Source organism: Fulmarus glacialis, unplaced genomic scaffold, assembly GCF_000690835.1.
Source record: "Fulmarus glacialis isolate BGI_N327 unplaced genomic scaffold, ASM69083v1 scaffold566, whole genome shotgun sequence".
Classification (NCBI taxonomy): Eukaryota; Metazoa; Chordata; class Aves; order Procellariiformes; family Procellariidae; genus Fulmarus; species Fulmarus glacialis.
The window spans coordinates 1-17,735 of record NW_009219804.1 but is presented as its reverse complement, the minus strand read 5'-3'; the positions used below and the strand labels follow the sequence as shown (position 1 = coordinate 17,735).

The following is a 17,735-nucleotide window of genomic DNA, read 5'->3' as shown; positions in this document are numbered from 1 at the left end:
TTGCTCAATAGAAAAATTCAGTGCTTGTTCTCCTCAATGGACCTCTTGCAGAAGCCAGAGTAATATCAAGAAAAGGAAACTTGTAACAGAAGCAAGTGGTATTTCATATTTTCAAAATGGTCTAACAGGAATGGAAAGCAGAGGGGTTCCTTCCTACATTCTGCCCTAAGCTAACATTCACCCTGATGAATACCAAAGGGAAATTACAAGTTTCCTTTAAAATGTCTGTTGTTCCTGCAGAGGTCATGTTGCTTAGAGGGATTTACAAGGCTTTAGCTTTGCACTGGAGGTTTTGTGTTGATAAGGCACCTTTCAACAGGAGAAAAACCCCATGCAATTCACAGAAGTCACCACAAACATTCCCCAACACAGCTACTTCTGCCAGCACGGTAAAATAAAACAGTAATACCATACAAGAGCGCGGGGCCAAGGGCTGAAGAGAAGTAAGTAGAACAGAAGTAAATTACTAATATTTATCCTCACAGCAAGCAACTGAGTAAAAAAATCACATTTCCCTACACACTAATCGTCAATCTTTAGTGAAACAAAGATAGAGTTAAACCATCTCTCCCAACAATCGCCACTTGCTGTATTTCAAAAGCAAACTTCTCTGAATATAAGAACAGTAGTATCTTTCAGAGCTTAAATGTTCCTTTGGTATAAATATAATCTTATTTTGGAAGAAAATAAAAGAATTCTATCATTAGTTAGATTGCGTTAAAAAAACAAACAAACAAAGCAATGGATGAATGTCAAAGCAACATGGTAGTGGTGGTCTTTAGTTTAGTTTGTGAAAAGCCACATTATATCATCATTGAAGTCGGTGTTGGAGGAATTAGGTCTTAACTGAAAACTGTTTTAAATCCAGAGGAAATACCCTTTGTAGCACATGTAAGAACGTAAAGTTTATCATGGCAGGAAGCCCTGCCAAAAGCTTACAGAAAAATATTTCTGTGCTACCAGACAACCACAAGAGACAATTTTTAAGTTGCAAGAATAGGATGTTTCCCAGAGCTTTGTGCAGTTATTAGAATTTCCATCCTAACATCTGGGGGGGATTTTAAAGCATTCAAGTTTTGTGCTCTTCTAATTTAAACAGAATTTGGCACCTAGAATAATAAAATTTTGTCTACTGCTCACAAGAACTTTATCACCAGTGTTAACATGATTAATTCCGGTTTACTACTTTCTCTTAGATGGATGCTTCAGGGATGCAAATTGCTAAAATTGTGCCAGATTAATTTTACGTAGGAGATCTGGCTACTCATCTGTATACATGGCTGAGATGCTTTCCAGCCCTTCCCGCTTCCCTCCAGCATTTGCAACCCTCAAAGAGAAAATAGACACAAACCACTTTGGTAGAGAGAGGGAAATCTATAAACGATGGCTTAGTAATAATGCCACTAGTGGGTTCAGCCTCAAGAGGCATTCTAAACAATAATTTATCTTTTACATCATCTAACTACATTAATGCTAATGATCCATACCATATACCTTCTATAAAAGCTGTCCAAGCAAGATCAGGCCATTATCTAAATAGCAGTATACAACAGTGTCTCTTCCATTGGCTTAGGACTGTGCCATCAGTGTCACTTGTAGCGGCTTGCCAGGATTATGAGACTGTGACTGCACAACGTAGCCGACAGAGACTTGACCCACTTGACCAGGTAAGTTGTAAATCACATGCTCTGTATGGGGTTCACAGTACCAGAAGTTACATAGTGCAGTCAGGCCAAGGAGCTTCCTCTGAGAATGAGGACTGGCATTAAACCTCGGACTCGGCCTCAGATTAGGGGAAAACTCTGCAAATTCTGGCCATTAGAACAAGATGATGAAAATCAGATTTTCTCCTTCCAGGTAAAAGCCCACTGCTGGGTGTTTAGCAATGTCACCTCCATCAACATCTGCCTTATCTCAGCTTCCTTATCTCAAAGTCAAAGCAAAAGATGATGGAACAGGTACTCCCAGGAACCAGCCCAGAGCAGCGGTGGTGGAAAAGGGGTGTGACACAGCCTGACTGGTGACAGTGGATGTTGTCACCTCACATCCTCCCCATGGCTCCAGAGCAGGGCCAAGTGGCCTCAAGCGTGGGGTAGCCCTGGTAGCTTATGACCTCCTCTCCCAGCTTTGGCCTTATGGCAAAACCTAACCAGCAATGACTACTGTGGGTGTCTGTTTTATGGTCTCACTGCTGAGTACCAGGGCAGGGCACCTGGGCTCCTGGCAGTCCTCTTACCAGCAAACCTAAGCTCTTGAGAAGGGCTCTGCCCAGTGAATAAGAGAGATCTGGCAGCACTCAGCTGCCCGCAAGTTCCTCTGGAAGGAAATCAAAACACATTAAAAAAACTGAATGTGTGGTTTATTATATTTAAGATGCTATTTGTCTATAGGGTTTAAATATGTCTGTCACATAGTTAACAGTAAATGAATGTAATTTTACATGTTCAGTATTTTGATACACAGTACAGGACTATAAGTGTTGTAAAGGAGCATGGGAAATTAATATTTCCTTGATGCACGTATCAAATCCTACAGCACCACTTAAAAGCTCAGCGTAAGGACTCAAGCTGCAGTATTACAAGCGCTACTAAATAAACCAAGAGACATACCTATATTAAACATTAGAGAAACAAAACAAATGACACAAGGTTTTAATATTTAAGATTTGATACAGGATTAAAATACTAATATTTTTAATGTCCTGGTTTCAAATTAATAAATATAAAAACAATATAAAAATATACACCAGTTGATAAAAGGATGCACTGAGTAAGGTTAGAAAGCTAAATTTCACTTTCAAACGTATGCAGGTATGTCTTTAGGGAGAGGATTTCTGTATAGCTGCGACTGGTCTTTCGGAAGAAGTCCAAGCTTGTGAGCTGTTCGATGTCACGCACACGCGCAGTGTGCATCTTAAGAAGATCTTCAACCCACTTTGATTCATCCTCCAAGCTCTGAAATGTAAAAAAAAAAAAAAAAAAACCAAACAAAAAAACAAACCACAAACCATAACATGTCATGTCAAAAGTCAGCTCTGAAAGCAAAAGCAACTTTTTTGAAGATTGGGTCCATTTGAACAATCTCTGTGCCCTATTCAGGAATGACTGAGGTAAACAAGTTCCAAGAAAACAGTTTTGAAACTTCACATGCAAGATGATTCCTACAGTTTTATTTCATGACCCATTTTAATATGGGCTTGAGACAATGACCATAGTCATCTGGGAAAAGCTGGCCCCATGTTGCAGGTGTTTCAGAATAACAGCCATATGCTTTTAGAAGATTCATTGGTCCCTACATATTTTTTTATCTCATGGAAAGAGCTCCATATTAATCAGTTGTGTATTACCAAAGCCCAAACTCTAGGCTGTTTAGCTTTGAACCCTACCCCTACACATTATTCTCATCTGACCAGCACCTCATCCAACACAATATTATTTTAATCTTTCCACTTTACTGTTAAGAGACCATTATGATTCATTACACAGTTGGGACTATCATTTATGTTGGTACCTGTAAAATCCAGTTATTAGAACATACATATTATTCACTGATAGAAAAAAGACTTTCACTAAGCACTTTCCAATACAAAAAAAAAAAAAAAAAAAAATCAGGTAAGTGATGCTGTCAGAGTGGTCAGGGTCGGGTTGTGTGGGTGTAAGCTCTCTTAGGGGACTGCTCCTGCTGCATGCCTTGTGCCAGCTCCAGCGCTTGTTGGAGCCATCCACAAACTAATGTAACTCATTAACACATCAGAAAATCAGCCCTGCAAAAGACTGCAGTTACTGGCTGTTTGAGTGTGTTAACCAGCCCAGCGAGATGTCCCATGATCATTGTAGGCAGCCCCAGGGACTGCACAGTAGGGAGCAGACGTGGGAAAAGGACAGAGCAAACAGGACTTTTCCCCCTTTGGCCTCTCAGGCTGGAATGTCTACACCGTTGTTGGGGAAGCAAGTTAGGAAAGGAGGGTTGTGCCTCCGGACATTTGGACCCCATGTGTCTTGGAAATCTTGCTGATAAAACTATTTCTGGGCTTAATCCTGAAAATGAGCTCCTTTCTGACTGTCTCAGTGAGGTCCTCCTACAAAGTGATCCTCTCACTGTTCAAAACTAAGCTTCAGCAATTTCAGAGCCTACCCAATGCAGTAGATGTGCCACAGACCAGGCTGTGGGTCACCCCGCAAAGGCCAGGAGGGTGAGTGTGATCGTTTGCACAGAGAGGACACGAAGTACCAGCCAGCTGCTATAAAGCAAATGTCCATGACCCAGTCAGCACTTGTCTGTTTTGAAGCTTTTCAGCTCCAAACCGACTTTCCTCTCCATGTTGCCAGCAACCTGAGGCCCAAAACCAGGTCTGGAACATGAAAAGAAAGATGCAAATTAAGAGGGAAGATAAGGGAGCATGCCCTGCTCACTCCCCTTCACCTGCGGTGCCATGCTCCAGGAACACAGCCTGGCAGCACACAGCTGCAGGAAGCCCTCTGCTTAGCCTTCAGCCTGGTGATCAGGTTGCTAGTCTGCAAATGGGCCTTAACAGGGTTATTAGTGCAAATTTTTGTGTGACATTTTTGTTGTCTTCAAGCCCTCCGAGTTGGAAATCTACATTTTACAGAGCTCAGAGGGAAGTCCCATTGCTACAAAGCTCACTTTTTTGAATACAAGGAGGATTCCTAAGAGTTTGCAAAAGATCTGCAATATGAATAAATCACAGGACTATGAGGTTGTTTTAAACCAAGTCCAGCAAGACAGCATTTGCATGACCCCAGAAAATCAATGAACTGATCCAGGTTTTAGTTTTTCTATTCCAAAACTGGCCCATTTTAGCAGCAGGGATTTTAAACACAGTGATCAGCTAACGTGTATTACATTATTGCAGAACAACGAATGAACTGTATACATTTAAAATGATAGTTTTCTCCATCTGTGCTGGTTAGTCTCACCTCAATAGTATAGTGAATCTTAGAAGGAAAAAATAACAATTGAAACCAAGGAGGTAAATAGATAGGCAATCAATTAGGAGGCCAACCTAAAATCCACTGGAAAAGATACCAGATATTCTGGACAAAAGAATCTTTCTGGATATCACATTATTAGCTGGAAAGCTGAACATGATCAGAGTGTAGACAGGTGGGTGAAGGACTCGCTTATTAAAAGAGAAATTTAAAAGTTTGGCTGAAAGGGAAAATAGTGGCCTGGAGGAATTTTCTAGTAGGATTCCTCCAGCTTTGGTCTTGGAAAGGATTTTGTGTAATGTTTTCATACATTCTTTTTGTGCCAAGGTCATTAGTGTGCTAGTAAAAAACAAAACAAAAAAAACCAAAACACAATTGGGAGCTCCTGTCAATGCAGAGGAAGACTGGAATAGCATACTGGAGGATGCAGATGGGGGAGTCCCTGGTATAGTATGAAATTGGGTTATCCACATTGACGACAAAAATTTCTGCTAAGCTGGGAGCTTCTCAGGTGAAACAGCAGATAGAAGAGAAGCACCTGGGTGTACTGGTTGTGTATGATTGTGAGCCATCATTACAACACAGCTATGGAAAAAGCAAATCCTAGATAGTATCAGAGAAGTTGTGTCCAGTCAAAAGAAAACCATTTAACCATTTTCATTCTGAGACCTCAGCTGGAGTACTTTATCTCATTCATGTTCCGGGGGGGGAAGAAAAAAAAAATCAGTCTGGAACTGATGCATAGGAAGGCTACTAAAACGCTCATCCTCTCTTACAAGAAGAGCAAAAAAGATCCTGGGTCTCTCATGAATAGAGAGAAGTATATGCCTTGAGAATCATCATAAATCACCAGTAAGGTAAATCCCAAAGAAGTCCAGTGAAGGGCTATTTAAGCCATAGAAAAATGTTGACACAAGAATAAATGGGTATAACCTCACCGAGAATAAACACAGTTTGGAAATGGAACAAATTCAAATGAGAAGAGTAGTGGTGTTCTCCAACAGCCGTGTGAAGAGAGAGAAAGTGTGTGCAACAAGAGCAGAGTCGGGGGAAAGCTAATATTTCTTCAGATCTTAAAAGAAAGCTGTGGAGAGGTTAAGGAAAAATTCTTATATTATCCCATGCATTTCATCCATGAAGTATGTGAGGTTTTACACAATCACTTCTTTGAAAAAATCAGATGGAACACCATGTGCAAAAGTAAGACTGACACTGTATTTGAATGACAAAATTTTGCCTGACTGTATTTTCATTCAAGAGCTACATTTAAATATTTTTGGAGTGGTTCTTTGCTATGTTAAAAGCATAGACCAATATCTGCTAATGACTTTGTAGTAGCACTGAAGTTCCTCCCAGAACTGTAAATACATACACCGTAAGTAGCATGACCTACAGAGAAAAGAATTGGGTTAGAATACAAGAAATCAAAGAGTAAAAGAGGCTGTTATTCTAAATAGTTCATAAAAAAGATTTCAGCAGTTTAAGAGTACCATGACACGCAATATAGGGAGAAAAAAAAAATTTACTTTGTCATAAAGTTACATATGGGCAGAGATACAAGGACAGAGGCACTAATAACTGCCAGATTAGTAACTTCCGTATCACCAACTGGACCTTGATTCAGAGGAAAGCAGTCCAGAGAAAAACCACAATGAAATATAAGCAGGACTTTTTGAGACTTCTGGTGGAAGATAACTCTCCCCAAAGCAGTTAAGAGTCTAAACAGGGGGAAGCCAGACCTGCTCAAGAAAGAAAGATGCTGCTCCGAAAGCGTGGTTTTAAAAAGAGGGACTTGAAAGCAGGCGATGTTTGATGAATGAGAAAGAGGCAGTGTTCCAGGTGAATTGTGTACAGAGTTGGAATGACTATTTCTGCCTGTAGCTGGAATAGAAGTCTTAACTTTTTATGCCAATATAAAATTCATAACATTAATGCGTTCATTCAGGAAACGGTCTCCTGGCAGCCTATAGTGAAGAGTCTGTGTGCAGGAATCCACACAGCTGTGTAATGGGAGAACAAGTTCAGACGGAAGGACAAGTCTAAATACAGCTGCCTGGGAGGACTGCTGTCCTTGCAGAGTGCCGGAGCCCGTGGGGACCCGACCACTCTTCTGCCACACGATCGGCTGCCAAGTGTGCATGTTACTTTCTGCAGTGCTGACCAGACTGAAGCCTTTGTACTTCACCAAGATTCTTACACTATAGAATCTTGCATCCTAAAGAAAGATAGGAAAGGAACCAGGAGGGTGTCTGGTCACCTCTGTTAATAAGAATCCAAACTTTTCCCTTGAATCAAGACATGTTCTGGAAACGGCAAGAGCTGGCACTCTACCCTCGGCAGGTTTTAGCATATAGTTTTAATACTGTGTGGGTTGGATGTAATCATGCTGTCTGATGCACCCAGACTGCCATAGCAGACAGACTATATTGTACTTCCATATGGAAACAGACCTCAATAAAAACATCAGGCTGGCTGCCAGCACAATATGTTTATGCACACAACCTCCCCCCAATCTGCTGTAAGGTTACACTGGCATTGTCTGCCAAAACGTAGAAGCCTACAGGTTGTTTACTGCCAACCTACTGTATGTCAGTTCTTCCAGACAATTTCAGTTGCAGTAATAGTTCTGTATTTTCTCTGGTATCACAGAGGAGTGCTTTTATCCTAGTGAGCTGAATATGACACTTAATAGAGTCACTACCCTGTGCTTTCATTTAAGACATCATTGAGCATCTAACAGTAATGGGGTTTCACATGTCCCAGGGATATATTTACCACAGGGCTATAGTAGTGCAGCAGAACTTACATTACAGCTCTCATCATTGTCAGGTCGGTGGGGAAGGATGTATGAGAGAACGGAGAGTGGTCCATCACACTTGTCAGCTGGCTGAGTGAAATCTAAGCAGCTGGTTATGATGGTATAGTAATGAGTAGGAACGGGGATGGCGCTGCCTTCCACAAACCTGGGAGAATAAAGCAAACATTTATCCACAAAGGGTAAGCCTCTTTGGAAGAAGGTTACACAAACACCATGGTCTTTCCTCCCCTACATGTGAGGACACATGTACATTGTTGAAATGTGTTTGATTCCTAAACTCTATCTGAAAATGAGCATTCAATTAGCTCATGTTTTGATACTGCGCTATAGAAATACTACACGCCAGGGCTGAAAGGCTTCTTCAGTTCAGGGACACAGAAAGCATTACAGAATTAACGAAAGGCTTGAGTATCTAACTCAATAGCACTGCTATGGTTTGCTCTGGTATCCACTTGTCAACTCTTACGTTCTGAAGAACTTTAGAGAAAATAGATTATTTGGAACATAATTCAGCTTTGTCTCAAGGATGAATGAACACTTAATTTCAAAGTCAAGGTGAACAGTTACCTGCTGAATTGCCATTTCCTTATTTTTACCACTGTCCTACCTACAGGGGCATTCAGTGTGTGTTCATCATTCGTTGATGAACAATAATTTTAGAAAGAGCTAGAATAATGAAAATCGAATAATGAGCAGATAATGAATTGTTTAAGATAAAGCCATCATTAAGAGAAGCAACAGCAAACCAATTTAAAGACAAACTCTTACTGTTTTATTTTGTCAGGTGTGTCATGTAAACCATCATAGTCATAGTCAAAGACTGGTCCACTTATAACATTGACTCCATTTCGTTCAGTGGCATATCTCTTCACCAAAACCCTTTGGAAATAGTTCCATACCTCTGTGAGGGAAAAAAAAAACAACAAAAAATAAAACACACCAAAATTTGGATAAGTCAAAACATGTCAAGATTATAAACAATTATTTCTTTTCCTGAAAATAAAAATCCAGTGGACATCATTCATACAATGGGATGGTAGGAGAAATCAAAGACTAAGCATTACAGATTTACTGCAGCTTCATTCAGTTTGGTCAATAAAGCCTATTCAGACTTCTTTGTTCTCTGTTGATTTTTTTCCCCAACCAGTGATAAAGGACATGCACAGTGCCACTCTCAGGCTGGCATTGCCATAGACATTGCACAGAGAGCTTGCTGTTCCTTCACCAAGCAGTAGAAACAGCTATTCACACGCTTTTGATGTCCCTGTAAACACTTCCTTTGTGTTTCTTATCTAGTTACACGGAATGGTGCTGTGGTTTTTTTAATTCTAGAAAGGAAACAGCATCGTGATTAAAAGCAAAACCCAAACATTTTAAAAGGAAGGGAAATACAAAGGTCATATTCTTCCAGTTAAATTCTCCTTGGATACAAAACGTCTAAGTTTTAAATTAGGTGCCGTCAAGAATGACCAAATTATGGCATGGCATCTCATTACAGCAACATTTGGGAAGAGCATGACACTCTCCCACCACGCCCTCCTCAACATTAACAAGTTAAGATGCTTGCAGAGATGGAAAACACACTGGAATCTCCAGTTACATCACTCTTTTCCTTCTTTTTTCTTTTTTATTTTAACACTAACAGAAGTGTGTGTAAACAACACATCTCAAACTTGTAAATGTTTAACTTCTGTCTTGCCAGCACAGACTGTTAAGTTCATGGTTCTCTGGCGCTGATGGCAACGCCAGCCTCAGCAAGTTCCCCAGTACACCTTGTCCTAAGACTGCTCAGTGCCAGATGAACTCCCTGCTCGGACTGATGCAGAGGGCCCCACAAGCAATGGTCTAACAAGAACCTCAGCTGCGGTAACCACTTGGCAGTACCACTCCTCCAGCTGCTCGCTCCTCCAGTGTGTCAGCCTTAACAATTAAAATAGCCCAAAAAGGAAAGCTTCCCTCCCCCCCTCCCTGCCCCCCGCCTTGAGTTTTCCAGATGAATCAGTTCCCCACTTGGGTTCCCACTGCAGCCACATGGACAGCAACGCCAGTGCAATGGGGGGCCAGCCCAGGGGCCTCGTCTTGCAGCTCCAACAAAGCGAGAGCTACTTAAGCCAGACTTACTACAGAAAAGATGGACACAGAATTATTGCCTGGGGGGATGGGATGGGACAGTGAATTAAAAAAAAAAAAAGCAGAGGAGGGGGCCTCTGCAGCTAGCACTGCCACCAAAGCCAGCATAGCATAAAACTGCCACCTTGTATGTTCCCTGTTGTGGAAAAAGCTCTGTATAATAAGCTTATAATAGCTCTCTACATTGTAGCCTGCACACATGTAGTGGTTCGTAACTCCCCAGGAATGATATTAGTTCCAGCATTTGCTCCCAGGGAATCCTTCACCCACTTGTGATGAAGAGGAAGGCCACTAGACAAAATGAGCTGCTGGTGGCGGGTTGTTCTCCTGTAATTAGCATCTCAGCTAATTTGCTTAGACTAACATTAGCATAAAGAGCATTATTATGAAGTGATTTGAGAGTGGGAAATCCCCAGTAATTTTGCACTCTGTAATCAGTTAAGTGCCTTTGCTCAAATTTCCAGCAAACATCACCACTTGTTCCTACTCAGATGTTTTTCAGTTAAAAACACTCTTTTCTGGTTAAAACGAAAACGCCTCCCATAGGCTTTGATGTTTATCCAAACCTCTCTGGCCTAAAATCTGAATTGGAAATCTCACAAGAACAGGCTCTTGAGATCCTTCCAAGGCTTCTCAATTCCTGCCGAGCCAAAAGTGCCACCAGAATAGTCTGATGGTTTTCCTACCTCTTGGCAAAACTAGAGAGAAAAGGGATGTGCAGACAAAAGAAATGTTAATACTGTATCCCTGCAGTGCTGAAAGTCTCAGCCAGGTTTAAGTCATTCCTCATTTTCCGTAAATCGGTTTCCTCTTCCTTTTTCTTTATAGGTAATAAATATGTCTGGTCTCCTTCTAAGGGCATGGATAGAAAATAAAAAATAATCACTTGTCCCTGAAATACAGCAACATGCTAAGTGCACACTCCCAGGCTTGTGCACACTCCCAGGTGGCTCCAGTTGAGAAGTAAAAATGTTGCCTAAGTACATTCTGCACTAGTTTGGGCTACAGACAAGAAAATCTGAATGGTCTTACACAAACTGAATTACTGTGGCTTGAAGAAAAATTTCTGAACTACAGCATGTCTGTGCTCTTATCTTAGCCAAGCAGCAAGGAAAATAAACCTTTCTTAAAGCTTAAACCTTTCTTGTGGTATTTTGCCTGCCCATACCTAGAACTATCCAGGTACCCACATCTATTACCTGTTCGCTACAGGTAACTGAACTTTATGTTCTAAACTTCTCCCATCAATTCATTCCATAGCCCAACACACATATCATTAATAAAAAGAAAAAAAAAATGTTGGGAAAGAGAAGTAAAGCCGTGGAAAGGGCACTTACTTTTGAAGGCAGGATACATTGGAATGATATTCGTTATTAGAAAAGCATCATATTTTGCTTCTGCAGAGGAACTTAATTCTGAAAACAATAAAACAGAAAAATATTAATAAGATGAAAAATCAGAAATTCAAGGAACATAAAAATGTTTTGAAAAATGGCTTCAGGGATTAACCAAAGGAAATACTGTCATCTGAACAGCAATCTGAATGTTATATTCAGAAGTGCACATTATATGCGTAAAATTCATCTTTAATGTGACAGCTGAACATGGAAAGTAAGAATTTTATCTTTGCTTCAACTGTCAACCCATTCAAAATATTTTTATAGCTCATCTATTTTTGCAGTTTCAAAAGTCAGAGAGCTGCTCTGCAGGCTTTTACAAAAGAGGCAAGCAATTTCCAGGGAGAGAAGTGCGGGATTATCTTCTAGTTCTGATCAAGCCTCTGCACCAGTTATTCCATATTAGAAATCCACCATAAAATATTTCAGCCATGGAGTGACAAAGGCAGAGCAATGAAGTTCACAACTGTGAGACAGTTGTGTCCCTTGAACATTTACTAATCCCAGAAGTTCATTGCTCTAAGACTGAATCAATGTAACTGCAACAGGAGAATCCAGGACACTCATTCACACAGGTTTTCTACCAGCACTATTTCTATAGGATGTTAAAATTTTTTTACAGTATGCAAGAGTCTAATATGAATTTATAAATTAAATATATGTTTATCGTTCTGCTGTTTGAATTCAAAATTAAAAACTCTGACTAGATTCCCAGTTCATATAAGTTGGTATCTATCCACTGGCTTTAAAGGGCCAGCTTTTGAAGATTGTCTTCTAGCTTGTGATCCTGCTTTGTGCAACTCTTTGTTTACCTTTATTTTTATTAGCTATTAGCACTGTTTCAGTGCATGAAGCTGGGCACCAGTTTGGAGCATCTCTTGGGGAGCTGAGGGACTACAGCCGCTATGGCAACTTGTGGCATTGGGCCCTTGGTGTTCTGCAAGTGTAGCAAGAATAATGCATCCATCCCATTGGGCCTTATATGTGACACCAGTGCAGGAACAGCTCCTCTGAGGAGAAGACATCATGGAGGAAGAAATCATCCCAGAGCGGGGGGGAAATTCCTACCTATATTCTTTCCCAAAAATCTCAAAAAAACCGCTTAGTCTGTTTATATCTGGTGACGGGTTTTTTTATACCTAAGGTTTTCCCTAACAAAAAAGAAAATTACAAAACTTGTAGGTATTAAAAAGCTATCTGAACTTACGAGGAGGGAAAAGGAAGCCATAGGAGAGCTGTCTGTCACCTCTGTAGGCTGTACAGCTCTGGCTGTTTCCTGGAGAAATGCGGAGGTCAGGTCTCACACAGCTGGCCAGGTGCTCTGGGACACCCGATACCTCTGCCTGCATTAAGGAACATAGACAGAAATGACAAGAAAGGTAATTCCAGCATTTATAGCTAAAAGAAAATAATTTCATATAGTCAACAGATTGGATGGAAGGCCTTGTGTGGAATAAAATAAACCACGGAGCTGTACAACCAAGTCCTGCTCCTGTACCTGCCACAGAGCCCCTCCTTCAGGTAGCAGAAGTCACCATGGGAAATAATTCAAATGAAGTTGCTGATTATTCTATCATAATAAAACAAACCCCCATTGAGAAAATCTTAGAAAGAAAATGAAAACAGGAAAAGAAATATACAGCCCTTCTGCCTTAAAACTCTTTTCTCCTGAACGAAAAAAAATATTTTGGCATTGTTTTCAATGGTATTTGACTAATTTCTTGTGGGAAACTCTACTTGGGACAGGGGGTTTTAGGACTTCAGGAATAAAGGTACCGGACGGATTTCCCCAGGATTTTTTAAGCACTGTCCAAGAGCAAAGACAGCACTGACCTGTTTGGAAATAGTGTAGGATGTCCAGAGAGGCATCAGGAATGTTTCGCTGTAGCCACTTTCAAAGTCATGATGATGCAAGATATTGTATTTTGTGCGGTACAGTACTGCAGGGCGCCCGTATAAGAGATGCTTCTCTACAGATCAGAAGAAATTACATTTACATTTGTTACTGAAAACATTAAAGATGAAAAAAAAAAAGGGTTGGCTTTCCAACACATGCTGATTTTACAGTGATCCTTAATGGGATACTGACCCTGAATAACTGCTAAGAAAATCTTGTAACAAAGAGAGCAGTAGTTCTTCAAACAGTTTTGGTTTGGATCCCCTTTTCAGGCTCACAACCTGCTTTGAGGTTACAAGTCCCTTCTGCACTTGAAAACTTGTTGGGGTTACAGCACGGAGAGAGAGTGTTTCTCCAAACACAGGAGACCCCACAAGGATCTTCATGTCTGCATTTCAGTCACACATGAGGTGAAAAGCATTTTTTTTTTGTACCTTTACATCTACCCCTGTCCTGTCACTCCTGCCACTCTTCTCCAGACTTTGTGTCCTTCCTATGTTTTTTGTGAAGTTCCTCACATAAGGGAGGCAAAGGTGCTTACTCATAAAAGAGTTTTTTTTTCCACTTGGCTGATACAGATCACAGAATCATAGAATCATAGAATCATTAAGGTTGGAAAAGACCTCTAAGATCATCAAGTCCAACCGTCAACCCAACACCACCATGCCCACTAAATCATGTCCCTAAGCACCTCATCTACACGTCTTTTAAATACTTCCAGGGATGGCGACTCTACCACTTCCCTGGGCAGCCTGTTCCAAGGCCTGACCACTCTTTCAGTAAAGAAATTTTTCCTACTGTCCAATCTAAACCGCCCTTGGCGCAACTTGAGGCCATTTCCTCTCATCCTATCGCTTGTTACTTGGGAGAAGAGACCAACACCCACTTCGCTACAACCTCCTTCCAGGTAGTTGTAGAGCGCGATGAGGTCTCCCCTCAGCCTCCTCTTCTCCAGGCTAAACAGTCCCAGTTCCCTCAGCCGCTCCTCGTAAGACTTGTTCTCTAGACCCTTCACCAGCTTCATTGCCCTTCTCTGGACACGCTCCAGCACCTCAATGTCCTTCTTGTAGTGAGGGGCCCAAAACTGAACACAGGATTCGAGGTGCGGCCTCACCAGGGCTGAGTACAGGGGCACGATCACCTCCCTACTCCTGCTGGCCACACTAGTTCTGATACAGATGATGTTCCGAATACCAATATGCTATTTTCTGTCAGTAATATAAAAAAAACGAACAAACAAAAAACCCCTTTTCCTAACTTTGGCTACAAAAAAACACCTCCAACTCTGCAAAACTTGGTTTTCTTCTGTCTTGGAGATATGTTATGGTTAAACATCACTAGGTACCTGTGATAAGCTTGCTTATAAAAAGATAAAAACTTTTTTGAAGAAATGGACAAAAAATAAATTTCCTGGCTAATCTTGCATTGTGCTGCACAGTTCATTGATTTTGATAACCATTTGGCAAACAGGCTTAGCTCTCTTTTGGAAATCAAAACATAGAAACAAGGAAAGAGGCCTAACACTGTTCACAGATAGGCATTTAACCTGAAAGAAAAGGGCATGTTTTATTAGTGTTTGTGTCCAAACAGAGGATATTTTTATAGGACACAAGAAAGAAAAGCAGGAAAAGCCTTGTCTAACGACAAAGATGATAAACTTGCTTTATTCAAGAGAAGCTGAAGGAATCTTTTTCTTCCGCATGCGAATAACAACATCAGCTAAATATGCATGGTGCACCATGCGAGAGAAGAGAATTACTAAATGCAGGAAGATCCCTGAAGAGGTGCTACAGCTTGTCATAAAATACAACAAAATAACTTGCATGTAGCAGAACTGCTTGTTGTTTAAATAATGGGCACTTCATTCCATTTAACAGACAACTTACAAATTAGCAAGTGAAATTGGTTTAAATGCTTATATCTTAAAATACATCAAAAATACTATTTTTATACTATGAAGTGAAGAAGCATCAAAACCTTAAACCAAAATAAAGATGTTGAGATATCTAGGAGTGCAACGGTAAGGGTGTTTTTTCCTGATGCCAGAAATTGCCACAGCAAGGAGTAGCTATTCACTAATTGGAAAAATCAGTTTAACAAGATGAAAGCTGCAGAAAGGCAATTTAACTCACAAAGGAAAGGAATAATTTCACCTCTAGAAACCAGAAGATAGGTTGCATCGCCTGTTCACAACAGAAAAACCGAAGAAGTAGCTTCACAAGGGAATTAAAAATCTCCTTAGTCAGCTGAGCAATACAATTTGAGGTATCTCAAAAGTCCATGTCTAAACTCAAAGCTTCAGAATTTGCTAATTTGGACCATTGTTATGGTGAGGGGAATGCTGTGAATTTCCGGATCACAGCTGTGAGAAAGAAAGCTCTGTTTTGGTGTGCCTTTCAGTCAGTATTGTTGCTCAGAAAAGCAGTTCCCATCCCCTCCCCTCTGGTCCTATTGCTACATTTTAACCTGGTCCACAGCCCTGATGCGGCTGAGAGTGCAGGCACACAAAAGTCAGCGCTGGCATACAGCAGGGAGGGTGCAGGCACTAGTGTCCAGGAGGGCAGGGGATGCTTTCTCCTGGGAGTAACACTGACCTGAACGCTGATGAGGGACAGAATTGCTCTGAGCATCCCTGAACCAACAGAACATTTCTGCACTTGTTTCAGTGGATAATCTGCACCCTAAAAGCCAAGCATTAAAGACCCAGTCAGGGCTTGTCAAAGCAGCTGTACCATCCTTTCTAACACTGACCTGGTGAAACCTAAGCCTGAACAATAGTGGTAAAACACAGTGTGCAGATCCGGTCCATGTTTTTTACCCCATTTATCACTTGTGGTTGAGTGAAGCACCTCCTCATGCTCCCTCTCCTTTCCTCATCTCTCTGCTTCCACGGCGGAGACTAAACCAGTGATGGAAAGGAAGAGCTAAAACTCCTATCGCTTTGAGCAATACTTTGGTCCTGATTACAGCAAAAGATAGTGTGCACGTCCTCATACTAGCAGCACTTAATCTTGCGCACATGTCTATGTGCTATTTTGACAGTTACTTGAAAAGATGTTTTACTACATATTAACTACACCAAAGCAGGAGTTTGTCTGGTATCAATGATGCAAACTAGCTTGCAAAAAAAAACCCAGAATAGCTTTTATTAACCGAGACACCAGGATCTTACCTTCCGTTCCCTTGACATGAAAGCGCTTGTTGAGTTCATCCAACTTGTTCTTCTCAAGAATAGAAAAAAGAAACAAGATTAGGATCACTGGAGCATTCTGACATCTCATTTTACTAGGCATCCAGCAAAACAAAACTAATGCTATAAAACACTAAAACATTTTTTTGTTTCCTATTTACAAAAAGCCGTGATTGTTCCAAAAGGACACAAACACTTCACAGGAAGGATCTGGGTAATTCTTACAGCTCAAACCCTCTCAAAAGAGATAAAATGGCTACAACTTTACTAGGCAACTACTGCTAATAGGGGAAGCATCAGCAGATCCTAAACACCTACCTTATCATCACATGTACACCCTATATCAAAATCTGATGCAGAAGGTAGAGCGACAGGATAGAGTGGTTTAGCAACTTCATCTGGCACCATTGGCTTATAAACATTGGCTCTCAGTAGGTGATTTAAACTTCCATGGGTGCCATTATTGGGAGCAGGCTTTAATCCAAGCAGATCTATGAAAACACCGAAGATAAATGAATGATGGTTAGACTGCAAATGTGTATGCAGCAGCATCTCTACTGAGCCAAGATATTTATTTGCAATACTGTTTACACCCATGACATGTTAATGAATGCTTTTAATGTAATAAAAATACTAACCTTTTGTCCAAATCATAAAATTGCAAATGCTGTCTGAATTGTATGGTGGCCTTTATGACAAGAAGGTTAATTTGTATCAACAAACTGGAAAACAGTTTTATTATAACTACTCCTGCAGCTTCCAGTGCAGACCTACAGTCAATATGTTGACCTTACACCAACCACCTGGAATGCAGTGTTATTAGTTACCTGCTTTAGAGATAAGGGATAATTACCTTTTTGGTATTTCATGTTTGAAAAAAGAAATTAAATAAGTGAATTACACCTTCAGATAGAAATATTTTTTATCCTGGAAAAATCAGTGTTAAAGAAAAATCATAATGAATATCTGTATACATAGTCAGATCCTGCTTCATGGCTACAGTAGGAGTGTAGGAAACATAATCATACCAGGAGATGCTATAGAAAACTAAGTGATGCCCCTGAGCTGCTCCATGAGACATACAAGTGCAGAAGTGGTCTCCGAACAGAAACCTCCTTCCTAGACTCCTGAGGTGTGGACACCACGCACTGTATTTGATCGCTGTGTATTCAGTCTCTGCCAAGCTGCATGCACCAAAACTATAGTAACCCCCTTCATTGGCCAGTTGCTAGAGCAAACTGAGGCCCCTGAGAAGTGCCTTCAGCCCTCCTGGCCAAAGGGCAAGTGCTTGGGAAGGGGGGACTGGGGAAGGGACACTGGGAGGGAGTCTACCTGGACTTCAGCAAAGCCTTTG

At 40.9% G+C, this 17,735-nt stretch overlaps 1 protein-coding gene across 1 annotated transcript; it reads right to left on the bottom strand.

Moving 5' to 3' along the window:
• Positions 1-2,342: 2,342 nt before the first annotated feature.
• On the bottom strand, positions 2,343-16,872 carry LOC104078734 (ectonucleotide pyrophosphatase/phosphodiesterase family member 2-like; the record flags this gene model as incomplete). The annotated part of the gene is made up of 8 exons (XM_009580491.1): positions 2,343-2,954; positions 7,756-7,912; positions 8,536-8,668; positions 11,235-11,312; positions 12,502-12,637; positions 13,128-13,264; positions 16,364-16,412; positions 16,700-16,872. Coding segments are annotated over 8 exons (1,034 nt in total), but the record flags the coding sequence as incomplete, so codon positions are not given.
• Between the last annotated feature and the right edge of the window lie 863 nt (positions 16,873-17,735).